Below are 13,330 nucleotides of genomic sequence, written 5' to 3'. Positions count from 1 at the left end.
CCTCCTGACTAGCACTACATTCCTTTAAACTCCAATTCTCCACCACCTCCTTCTCTCGAATGGCTTCCTGTGTCATAGTGCCATGATCAGCCTGCACATCCACTTGATAGATCTTGGCAGCAGGGTGGTACAGTGGTTTGCACTGCCGCCTCACGGCACCAGGGATTCCAATTCGATTCCTGGCTTGGGCCACTATTTGTGTAGAGATTACACATTCTCCCCATGTCTGTGTGGGTTTTCTCTGGGTGCTCCAGTTTCCTCCCACAGTCCAAAGATGTGTGAGTTAGGTGGACTGGGCATGCTAAATTGCCTCTTAGTGTCAGGGGGACTAGAATCATAGAGGTTTACAGCATGGATACAGGCCCTTCAGCCCAACTTGTCCATGCCGCCCTTTTTTTCTAAACCCCTAAACTAATCCCAATTTCCCACATTTGGCCCATATCCCTCTCTACCCATTGTATCCAATGTAACCATCTAAATGCTTTTTAAATATAAAGTCACCACCCTCTATGTGGAAAATTGCCCCTCTGGATACTGTTGTATCTCTCCCCTCTCACCTTAAACCTATGCCCTCGAGTTTTAGACTCCCCTACCTTTGGGAAATGATATTGACTATCTACTTTGTCTATGCCTCTCGTTATTTTATAGACTCTATAAGGTCACCTCTCAGCCTCCTGCGCTCCAGAGGAAAAATGTCCCAGTCTATTCAGCCTCTCCTTATAACTCAATCCATCAAGTCCCGGTAGCATCCTAGTAAATCTCTTCTGCACTCTTTCCAGTTAAATAATATCCTTTCAATGATAGGGTGACCAGAATTGCACACAGTAATCCAAGTGTGGCCTTACCAATGTCTTGTACAACTTCAACAAGACATCCCAACTCCTGTATTCAATGTTCTGACCAATGAAACCAAGCATGCCGAATGCGTAAGAACATAAGAACACAAGAAATAGGAGCAGGAGTAGGCCATCTAGCCCTTCGAGCCTGCCCCGCCATTCAATAAGATCATGACTGATCTGAAGTGGATCAGCTCCACTTTCCTGCTTTCTCTCCATAACCCTTAATTCCCCTGACTATCAAAAACCTATCTTCCCGTGACTTAAATATACTTAGTGAGGCAGCCTCCACCACTTCAACGGGCAGAGAATTCCAGAGGTTCACCACCCTTTGAGTGAAGAAGTACCTCCTCAACTCTGTTCTAAACTGCCCTGCCCCCCACCCCCCGTTATCTTGAGGCTGTGCCCTCTAGTCCTGCTATCTTTTCTGAGAAAGAAGAATCTCTCTACCTCTACCCTATCCATCCCCTTCATTATCTTAGACATCTCTATAAGATCCCCCCTCATCCTTCTAAACTCCAACGAGTACAGACCCAGTCTATTCAGTCTCTCTTCATAGTCCAACTCCCTCAACTCCGGTATCAGCCTAGTGAACCTCCTCTGCACTCCCTCCAAGGCCAAAATATCCTTCTGCAAATGCAGCGACGAAAACTGCACACAGTACTCCAGCTGCGGCCTCACCAGTGCCCTGTACAGTTGCAGCAAGACCTCCCTGCTTTTATATTCAATCCCCCTCGCTATAAAGGCCAGCATCCCATTTGCCTTCTTGATCACCTGCTGCACCTGCAGACTGGGTTTTTGCGACTCGTGCACAAGGACCCCCAGGTCCCTCTGCACCGTAGCATGCTGCAGCTTTTCGCCTTTTAAATAATAATCCTTCTACTATTATTTCTGCCAAAGTGGATAACCTCACACTTGCTAACATTATACTCCATCTGCCAGGTCCTCGCCCACTCACTTAGCCTATCCAGATCTCTCTGCAGACTTCCCACACCCTCCACGCAATTTGCTTTTCCACTCATCTTCGTGTCATCAGCAAATTTCGTCACCCTACACTCAGCCCCCTCCTCCAGATCATCTATATAAATGGTAAATAGTTGAGGCCCCAGCACCGATCCGTGTGGCACTCCACTAGTCACCAACTGCCAACCAGAATAGCACCCATTGATACCAACTCTCTGCTTCCTATTAGACAGCCAATCCTCTATCCATGCTAACACCTTACCCCCAACTCCATGCACCCTAACCTTATGTAGCAACCTTTTATGAGGCACCTTATCAAACGCCTTTTGGAAATCTAAAAACACCACATCCACCGGTTCCCCTCTGTCTACCGCACTACTCACATCCTCATAGAAATTCAATAAATTCGTCAAACACGACTTCCCCTTAACGAATCCGTGCTGCGTCTGCTCTATCAAACCATTCTTTTCTAGGTGTCTCGCTATTTCTTCTTTGACGGATTCTAGCATTTTTTCCAACTACAGACGCTAAACTAACCGGCCTATAATTCCCTGCCTTTTGTCTGCTACCTTTTTTAAACAGCGGTGTAACATTAGCCGTTTTCCAATCTTCCGGCACTTCCCCAGAGTCCAGCGAATTTTGATAAATAATTACTAAGGCATCCGCTGTCACCTCTGCCATTCCTTTCAGAACCCTGGGATGCATTCCATCCGGTCCTGGGGACTTGTCTACCATCAGTCCCGTTAGTCTATCAAGCACTACCTCTCTAGTGACAGTAATCGCATTCAGGCCCTCAACTCCTACCATCCTTCTATCTTTAATATCCGGCAAACTATTCGTGTCCTCCTCCATGAAGACCGAGGCAAAAAACTTATTTAAAGCCTCAGCCATTTCCTCATCGCCCACTGCTTAATCCCCTCTCTCATCCTCTAAGGGTCCAACATTCACTCTAGCCAGCCTCCTCTTCTTTATATATTTGTAAAAACTTTTACTGTCATTTTTTATATTTAGTGCTAGTTTAGCTTGATAGTCTATCTTTCCTTTCTTTATCACCTTCTTAGTCATTCTTTGTTGATTTTTAAATCTTTCTCAATCTTCTAATCGCCCACTATTTTTAGCCACTCTGAACGCATCAGCTTTTAACTTAATACTCTCCTTTATTTCCTTCGATAACCACAGCCGGTTATCCCTTCTCCTACATTCCTTCTTTACCATCGGAATATATTTCTGCTGAGTACTGGAAAAGATCTCCTTAAAAATCCTCCACTGTTCCTCAGCCGTCCTACCAACCAATCTGCGCCCCCAATCTACATTCGCCAATTCTGCTCTAATCCTATCATACTGCCCTCTGTTCGAACAGAGGACACAGAATGCCTTCTTCACCATTCTGTCCGCCTGTGACTCTACTTCCAAGGAGCTATGAACATGTACCCCTAGATCTCTTTGTTCTGTAACTCTCCCCAACGCTGTGCCATTAACAGAGTACGTCTTGCCCTGGTTCAGTCTACCAAAATGCATTACCTTGTATTCGTCTAAATTAAACTCCATCTGCCATTCGTCAACCCACTGACCCAATTGATCAAGATCCCATTGCAATCGGAGATAACCTTCCTCACTGTCCACAATGCCACCAATCTTGGTGTCATCTGCAAACTCATTAACCATGCCCATTATATTCTCATCCAGATCATTAATATAAATGACAAATAACAGTGGATCCCTGAGACACACCGCTGGTCACAGGCCTCCAGTTTGAAAAACAACTCTCTAGAAGCCAATTTTATATCCATTTAGCTACCTCACCCTGGATCCCGTGAGGTTTAACTTTATGCAACAAGCTACCATGTGGTACCTTGTCAAAGGCCTTGCTAAAGTTCATGTAGACAACATCAAGTGCATTGCTCTCAAGTACCTTATTGGTTACCCCTTCAAAAAACTCAGTCAAATTTGTGAGACATGATTTTCGACTCACAAAGTCATGCTGACTATCCCTAATCAGTCCTTGCATCTGTAAATGCCTGTAGATCCTGTCACTCAAAATATCTTCCAACAATTTACCCACAACAGATGTGAGGCTAATTGGCATGTAGTCCCCAGGCTTTTCCCTGCAGCCCTTTTTAAACAAAGGCACAACATGCAGCTGGAGTACTGTGTGCAGTTTTGGGCGCCGCACCTGCGCAAGGATATTTTGGCCCTGGAGGGAGTGCAGAGGAGGTTTACTAGGCTGATACCGGAGTTGAGGGGATTGAGCTATGAGGAGAGGCTGAATAAACTAGGCTTGTACTCGTTAGAGTTTAGAAGAATGAGGGGAGATCTCATTGAGACGTATAAGATGATGAATGGGATGGATAGGATAGAGGTGGAGAGACTCTTCCCGCTCAAAAAAGACAGTAGGACTAGGGGGCACAGCCTCAAGATAAAGGGGAGGCGGTTTAGAACGGAGTTGAGGAGGAACTTCTTCACTCAAAGGGTGGTGAATCTCTGGAATTCTCTGCCCGTTGAAGTGGTGGAGGCTGCCTCGCTAAATATTTTTAAGAAGCGGGTTGATGGGTTCTTGATAAGAGAGGGGATTAAGGGTTATGGGGAGAGGGCGGGAAAGTGGAACTGAGCCACAACAGATCAGCCATGATCTTATTGAATGGCAGGGCAGGCTCGAAGGGCTAGATGGCCTACTCCTGCTCCTATTTCTTATGCTTATGTCTTATGTTTATGTTTATTTGCCATTCTCTAATCTTCAGGCAGCTCACCCATGACTATTGATGATTCAAATATCTCAGCTAGGGGACCCGCAATTTCCTCCCTAGCGTCCCACAATGTCCTGGGATATACCTCATCAGGTCCTGCAGATTTATCTACCTTGATGCGCTTTAAGACTTCCAGCACCACCATCTCTGAAATATGTACACTCCTCAAGAGAACAATATTTAGCTAGCTAGGATAAGTGCATGGGGTTATTGGGGTTAGGGCCTGAGTGGGATTGTGGTCAGTGCAGACTTGACGGGCGAATGGCCTCCTTGTGCACTGTAGGATTCTATGATCTAATGTATAAGATTCTTGAACTCATTGGTCAGTTGAAGGGCTGAGGAACCTCTACTCCCATATTTTGATTCCCTTGTCTGTCTCGCAGTCACACCCTTCAGTCTCCGACTATTGACCAAATCAGATGACACTAACGTAAGGGGTGTGACTGCCTTCTAGAACAAACAATATCCAGGTAACTTTCTCCCTCACTGATGAATCATGTTGTCTGCAGCTCAGCCTCCAACTCATTACTCGGAGCCAAAGCTCCTCGAGCTGCAGACATTTACAGCAGATGTGGTTACCGTGGATTTCAGAGGCATCGCAGAGACCCCACATACTGCAGCTGTAGCATTATCCACCCTGCTGTCTATATTGTGTTAATTAAATACATTTATTTTTCTTAATTGATAGTTCCCCTCCTGACTGAACTCCAAGCTTAGCGCTCAGTGCAGACCAAACAGCTCTGAGGAGCCTGTGTATTTATATACTCTGGAAAACAAATGAATCAAAACCAGTTCCAGCTGGTTGCTAATTAACCAGCTGCAGCTGCTTTTGGACAGCTTGCACATCCCATTTTAAACCTGGAATAAACGTAACTCCTCTTAACTTTAAGAGTAATTTTAGTTGATTGCTGAAGTTAAGAAAAAATAACAGATTATGGAGAGAAATTAACCCTTAAAACTCCCTCACTCACCAGGTTTAGCAGCACCCGGAGCCGACCCACAGTAATTGAGAAAAGGAGATGAATCGTGTCTCTTAATGTTGTAGTTGGAGCGATGCTGATTGCCAGGTGTTAATATCATAACAAGCAATGTATAGTTACGCTTGATGGAAACATCAAAACTAGAAGCAGGAATAGGCTGTTTAGCCATTGAATCATAGAATCCCAAAAGCGCAGAATGAGGCGATTCGACCCAATGAGTCAAATCCCACCCAGGCCCTGTGCCCAGAACCCCACGTATTTACCCTAATATTCCCTTTGACACTAAGTGGCAATTTAGCATGGCTAATCAACCTAACCCACACATCTTCGGACTGTGGGAGGAAACCAGAGCACCCAGAGGAAACCCACACAGACACAAGAGAATGTGTAAATCCCACACAGACAGTGACCCAAGCCGAGAATTGAACCTGGGTCCCTGGCGCTGTGAGGCAGCAGTGCTAGCCAGTCCTTCGTGCCTGTTCTGCCATTCATTATGATCATGGCTGTTCATCAAATACAATATTCCTCATGCCGCCCCATATGCCTTGACCCCTTTAGCCCCAAGAGCTATAACTAATTTCTTCCTGACATCGCACAACGTTTTGGCCTCAACTACTTTCTGTAGTAATGAACTCCACACATTCACCACTCTCTGGGTGAAGAAATTTCTCCTCACCTCAGTCCTAAAAGGAATAGAAACATGTTAAAAATTTTATGGTGAGAGTTTTTAATAGTTTGACATCTGCATTAAAGCTCTACCACAGTCTAATTCACAGGATGCCAGCAGCTGCCAAGATGTTGGACTTAGATTAGCCAAACATTTCTCAGTATTTCTGATATAGTGAAAATTCTGAGGCACTTGGTAGATTATACACTTGCTTGTAAATAAATATTATCAACAGAATGAATAAGTTGTTGGGTTTGTATTATGCCTCTCACCATCTCCTATAGGTGGCACTGTTGTCAGTTTTAGAGAAGTCAAGTCTGGAAGTCTTTGTATTAGCTTCAGTGATTCTTTGACATGGGGTTGCTACTGTACAAAGCTGTGTATTTGCACATAGTGTTAATGCTGAATGTTGAGTCAGCAAAAATGAGCAGCTAGATTTTTAATTCATATGAATGTGGATAATGAGGCAGTGTGACTGGTCTATGGTTTCAATATTGTATATCAAAATACTCAAACAGGATAATGTTACATGATAATTACTCACAAAGGAAGACTGTTTTACAGTAGGGCAATGGTATTCAAATTGCTTCTTTTTAAATTCCTACCTGAATATTTTCACTAATTGTAACTTTAGGTTTTGCATGGGATTTTGTGTAGTTTTATCATCTATGCCCTGACATGCCAGTGCAGTGTAGGAGTGGCTTGGTAGATTGTGAGCAGTTCCTGTCAGTTTTACTTAGCAGCAGTTTAAGTGGGAAACAGTGATTTATAACATTTGCACACATGTTTTAAGACAGAGTTATTCTTCCAGGAACTAATTAAATGAGTTGAGAGGGAGTTGAACATAGTACTAAACTGAGACTACTCATTTAAAATAAAAGATGCAATCCTCTCATTTCTTTTTAACAGTCCATCCCTTCTCATACAAGTCATAACATGAAAAATATCTGCATAAGGTAATGTGATTTGCTAAGAAGCCAACCTTGATGAGTGTATGTGTCACAGCAAACTAAAACTGTAGTGTATGGCATAGAAAGCTGCTACTACTGACATCTCTATAATGTTGATCATTTTTAATCTGAGGATTAAAACAATGATTCTTAAATCTCAGAACCTTAAAAAAATACAACCAAGCAAATTAGGATTTCCAACCTTACCTGGACTTGAGATTTAAAACTTCTATTTTGACTCTGCATTTAATATGCATTATATACGTACAAAAGAATCCCATTTGTAAGGCTGTGTTGTATCCATTGTTGATATCCCTCAGGAATCGAGGTCTGCCCTCCAACAAACTCCAACATGGTATAATTTGATATTCATTTGGCTTCGCCTTGACAGTTTACTTTAAAATTGGAATTAACTCAGAGTTCGGTACAGTATCACCTATGTTGTCTTTGGAATTCATCCGTGCTAAGATTTTTCAGAACTTTGGTTGTATTTATTCTCAAATAAAAGGTTGACCTATATTTAACTCTTGGTCCCCCAAGTGCCTCCGTTTTAAAATCCTAATCCCACATTCATATTTAGTTCCCCCTGTGGCCTCACTCATCCCTATCTCTGTAACCACTTCAACCCCTACAACAGTTCAAGAATTTAATGTTCCCTGCTCTCCTGACTCTTGTCCATCTCCCCCTTCACGTGAATATTCTTAAGCTGTATATTCAGTTGACTAGGCCATAACATTTTGGAATTTCTTCTCTAATTGTCTCACTCTCTCAATCTAGCTCCAACTTTAAGATCCTTATTAAAAACTGTCTGTTTAGTCATTAATATCTCCTTTTTTGTCTGGAGTCAATTTTTGTCTAATTATGTTCCTTAAAAGTGCTACATGAAAGCAAATTGTTGTTGTTAGGTTTATCTTGTTTATCTTTATGGATCTAAAAATGATTTGTGATTTGAATTGTGTAAGGCAATTGAAATAATGATTTAGAGGATCAGTACACTGGTAGCACTGGGGATACCTGTCCATGATCTTCATAGGAGACAGGACAAGCTGATTAGGCCATATTTTTGAAGAAGGCATATGAGATCCTTGACTTTTGTAATAGCGGTGTCCCGCATTACAGTAGCAACCACACTTTTAAAAAGTTGGCTGTAAATCATTTCGGGACATTCGGTGATCATGAAAGTTGCTATATAAATGCAAGATTTTTTTAAAAACATGTAAGTTAAACCTTTATAAATCACCAAATAGGCCTTGGGTGGTGTATTGTCTGATTCTGGGCACCGTCCTTTAGAAAGAATGTGAAGGCCTTGGTGCAATGAAGATTTACTGGGATATTGAAAAAGTTAAGTTATATGGAGAGTTTGAGGAAGCTGGGATTGTGATCCTTGGAATAGAAAAGTTTAAAGGGACATTTAATAACAGTGGCAGAAGTAGGTTCAATGGTACCTTTCGGAAGGGAATTGGATATATACTCAGAGGGAAATCTTAGTGCCCTGGGAAAAAGGCTGGCAAGCAGTGATAGACTGAATAGTCTGTTACTATGCTACATGATTCCATGGTAATGTGCAGATTTTTTTTGTGTGTCATCCTTCCCAACATTATCCACTTAAGCTGCAGAAGCTTGTTTGAGTTTGGAACCATGATATTGGCACACCTCAGTCAGTTGGCCATTCTTCAACATGTGATCATACTGAAGATCGACAGCTATCTGAAGGTGAAGGGTTATCTCAGCGGTAATTTCTCCTGACTTCCATGTTCATGGAGTTTGAGGGTCACTTGACAGTGATTGGGAGCGCAAGCCATGGTTTTCTTTTACCCTCTTAGGCTTTTGTGGCCACTTGAAGTGATTCACTTACTGTCCAGGCTGAAATGAGCCAATTAAGTACAGACTGGGAATTAAATCTATATGTTAGTGTGTTGGTTCATCCAATACTTTTTCTTGGGCTAGAATGAGTACATAATCTTACATTGCTTTTCCATCTTTGAAACTTTGATTATATAAAAACAAGTCAAGATCTGATATCTTGGTAGTTGAGATAGTTACCCTAATATGCTAGAAATTGGTGCAAGTAGAGCTACCCAATAATTCAATCCATTTAGTTTTGTTGAAATTACTCATTCTTAGCTGGATTTTGCAAAAAGTGATCTGTACTTTGATAAGAAACTTCCTTTTGCCCTTTGCTTTGAATGCACTCATCCTTGGTATATTGTGATCCCATCAAGCTCCAAGACAAATTGTGATTAGGATTGCTAACTTGTAATGAACCAGGGATCACACCTGAAACCTTGGGTGGTCTATGTCAGCTCAGTTCACAGTTAACAGTTGAACATTTAGGAAAGTGCATTAAATTGTTTTATCTGTGCGAACGGTCTTCAGACGAAGATAACATTTTTAATGACTGACTGTCTCTATAGATCATTCAGATGCAGGAGAGGTTACCTCAAGGGCACCTTTATCAACGACATGTAGTGACAGTTACCTGGGGGCAGTTGCAGAGGAAAGGAAGCGTACATCAGGGGAGCTCCGAGATTTATGGAGGAAGGCAATTCTCCAACAGATTCTGCTTCTCAGAATGGAAAAAGAAAACCAGAAACTACAAGGTTAGTGGAACCTTGATTTTTGCACTGCCTGATGTCTCAGAACCCTCGCAATACTCCACTTTGGTTTGTAAAAACAAGAAAGCTCATGGTCAGGGTTTGGGTCAAGTGCTAAGATGTAGCATATTTCATTTTTTCCACTTGCACTCCTGTTAAATTGGAACCTTTTTTGAGGGCAAGATTCTAGAAACGTGGAGAAACAAAAAAAAAACCGTTAGGGGACATGATTGAAATGTATAAAATCATGAGGGGTAAAGAAAGAGTAGACAGGAAGAATTTTTCCCCATGGTGGAGGGATCAGTGACTCAGGGGAATAGATTTTATGTAAGGGGCAGGAAGTTTTTAGAGGGGATGTGAGGAAAAACATTTCACTCAGGGTGGTGGAAGTCTGGAACGCACTGCTACGAAGAGTGGTGAAGGTAGAGACTCTCATGACATTTAAGAAGCATTTAGATGTGCACTTGCAATGCCAAGAAATACATGGATATGGGCCATGTGCTGGGAAATGGGATCAGAATAGTTGGGTGCTTTGTCTTTGACCAAAGCAGACACGAAGGGCTTGAAGGGCCTTTTTCTGTGCTGTTTACCTTTATGACTCTATGACTAACTCTTGCTTCAGGCGTGGATGGAACAGAGAGTAAACAATTGATAATGCCTAGTTGCCTAACAAGGGGGTCTGCCTAAACATATTTACAACACTTTGAAGTTTGTATCTGACCTCTAGTCCAAAGGCTAATAGCTAAGGGCTCTGAGACTCCAGATTTAGCTCAGGTCATGAGCTGAGACCAATGCCCGAATGACTGAAAAATATCAGTGAGATGCAATGTCCTTTCCAATTTTCATTTGGTTGTGCGATCCATTAATTTAAGTGCATGATATTTCAAAATTGTTTGTGTGGCATTGAAAATCTTGAAGAGGGCAATTGGTGCTCAGCTTGCACAGTAACATCCAGGCTGTTGCATAAGAGGAAACATTAGTGAGAAATGTGTCAGGAAATAGAGGTAGTTTCAGATAACAACCTATATTTATACTTGTGGGTATTAGGAATAAGGTGTATGGTTTTAAGTAAGGTTAATTTTGTGTTTCTGTATTTGAAAGAGTTAATGGCTTCACTTCAGTTTAGATGCATGCATGATAATGAGAATTTATGACATAAAGGCAAATAGGACTTAGACAAAAGTTTAGTTGTTGTTTTGCAAACAAGAGCCACTCTAGGACATGAAGGCTAGAGCTGGTAGAAGCTGAACAGGACGTGGAAGCTGCAGAAAATAGACTTCCCAAAAGGACATAAAGCCCTAAAAACTGGGAGTGGGAACAAAAAGAACATAGCAGAAAGGCAGTTAAGTTCAAGGAACAAAGAACAAGAAGTTGAACAAGGTCCTGTTCAGAGCAATTTAAGTAAGAAGAGAGAGTGCTTTGACTTAGAGACAACTGAAGAAACAGATTTAAAGTCAGCTAGGTGAGAAGCTAGATGCTTGAGATAAGTCAAAGGTTTGGTGTCATCTTAATACAGCCTGTGAAGCAGTAATGTTCTGTTGGCATGGCTGGGTATCTGCGAGATTATGTGGAAACCTGAATGCACATGGCCATCAGGGAAGAGAAATACAGACCTTGAAACCCTTGAGGTGGATCCTTGGTGAAGGCATCCAAAAGAAAGCTTTGTTTTGGGCAAGGTTCCAAATATGTTCTTTGACTGTGGAGTTTGGAAACACTCATGTGGAAGGCAGAATTGCAGTGAGACCAATTGCCTCACAGTGTAACAAGCATCTGGGGAAATTGATGAGAAACCCATAGAATTTGTATTGAGTGCCATATATCACTTGGTTTCAGAGTGTGGAGTGTCTAATCACAGTTTGTGTACTGGTTTAGATAGACTGTGTACTTGTTGAGAGCAGTAGAATATAAGATATTTCAGATAACATTTGGTTTACAGTATCTAAAGATGTCCATTCTTAAATTTGCAAACTCATACTTCTGTTTTTTCTGTGTGTTGCTTCAGTCCCTTAAGCAATGATGCCCATCTTGTGTACTATGCCAAAAAAAATCCTCCTTTATTTATTCATTCATGAGTTGTGGGCATTACTGGTTAGGCCAGCATCCTGAAATACCTTTGAGAAAGTGATGACGCCACCTTTTTAACTGCTGCGGTCCATTTGTTGTCAGGATGTCAGACGTGGAGTTGCAGGAGTTTGAGCCAGCAACAGTGAAGAAACAGTAATATAGTTCCATGTCCAGATGGTATATGACTTAGAGGGGATCTCACAGCTGATAATACCCCCAGGCATCTGCTGCCGTTCTCCTTTCAGGTGGCAGACTTAGTGGGTTTGAAAGATGCTGTTGAAGGAGTCTTGGAGAGTTGCTGCAGTGCACCTTGTCAATGCTACACACTGCTGCCACTCTGCGTGTTGCACATTAGCCTTGGTATAGATCGCAACTCGAGAGACTTTGTATTATCCAAGTAATGTTGGCCATCTGCTGTTCCCAATTCTTGGGCTGCATTTGAATTCCAGCTGTCACAAAATGTGTTTTGTGTGGTAAGCCAAGATGTTTGGAAGCCAGGAACGTTGCATTTGATGCCCACATCAGAAATTGAACCACTGGCCAGAATGGATGTTGTGCAAGTTCTGTCCAAGTGCTATTGTTACATGGTTATGGGTTCCTCATGTGAGGTGCCTTATCTGCATCTATGTTACCATATATAATCCTATCAGCATATATCAGATTTGAATTCTGATACTGTGTCATTCTCAGCATCAGACTTGGTTTATTTATGGACAATTTGGATCACAGGCCCCTCATTTATAGTTATTGGCTTTCCTGTGAGAGGGCTAGATTGTGAAAGACTTGGTACCTTGTTTGTCTGCAGTATGATGAGCTCCTGATTATAATGATGAGGATTTCAGCCATATAAATGTCCTACTCATTGCTCTTTATTTTCTCCCTGGTGGAGGGAGAATGGGCAGCCTCTTAAGTACAGCTTGATTTATGATGTCAATGTACAAGATTCTTGAGTATATATAGACTGGTTGATGGCAATTGTGAGATAAGAAGACCTAATGAGAACTAATTTTTCCCAAGAATCCATCCAGTAATATCTCCTCCTGCAGATCATTACTTGGCTACATAGCCATGTCTCCCAGCTGCTCTGCCATTGGAAGCTTCCTCATCCTCACCTGTTTCAGAATCTTCTGAATGGATAAGAGTTTCCTGCTCCTCAGTTACAGATAGGGTGTTGAGAAAGACTACACAGCAATGTGATTGATTCTCAACTCCCCTCGGGCAGTGAGGGATGGGCAATAAATGCTGGCCAGCCAGCGATGCCATGTTCCACGCATGAATAATTTTTACAAATTACTATTTTGTGATCCCTGCTAAAAAGTTCTTGTTATTGGGAGTGGACAGAGTCAGGTTTTTGGTTATTGCTGCTGGATAATACAATATTATGGGCGGCACGGTAGCACAGTGGTTAGCACTGCTGCTTCACAGCTCCAGGGATCTGGGTTCGATTCCTGGCTTGGATCACTGTCTGTGTGGAGTTTGCACATTCTCCTCATGTCTGCATGGGTTTCCTTCAGGTGCTCCAGTTTCCTCCC

At 42.2% G+C, this 13,330-nt stretch overlaps 1 protein-coding gene across 6 annotated transcripts in view; it reads left to right on the top strand.

Annotated features, from left to right (window-relative positions):
- Positions 1-13,330, top strand: part of tbc1d1 (TBC1 (tre-2/USP6, BUB2, cdc16) domain family, member 1) — a 230,805-nt gene that overhangs the window by 160,193 nt on the left and 57,282 nt on the right. For 5 of the 6 annotated variants that reach the window (XM_080188925.1, XM_080188916.1, XM_080188943.1 and 2 more), the window contains one exon: positions 9,555-9,740. The exons of the other annotated variant lie outside the window; for it this stretch is intronic. In XM_080188925.1, coding sequence (XP_080045051.1) covers positions 9,555-9,740 — 186 coding nt within the window. The remainder of the gene's footprint in view (positions 1-9,554; positions 9,741-13,330) is intronic. 6 annotated transcript variants of the gene reach the window in all.

The sequence above is a fragment of the Carcharhinus amblyrhynchos genome, chromosome 1, assembly GCF_965287045.1.
Source record: "Carcharhinus amblyrhynchos chromosome 1, sCarAmb.v2.hapA, whole genome shotgun sequence".
NCBI classification, from domain to species: Eukaryota; Metazoa; Chordata; class Chondrichthyes; order Carcharhiniformes; family Carcharhinidae; genus Carcharhinus; species Carcharhinus amblyrhynchos.
Note: the sequence above shows the minus strand (reverse complement) of the source record. Positions and strands in the feature narration are given on the sequence as shown.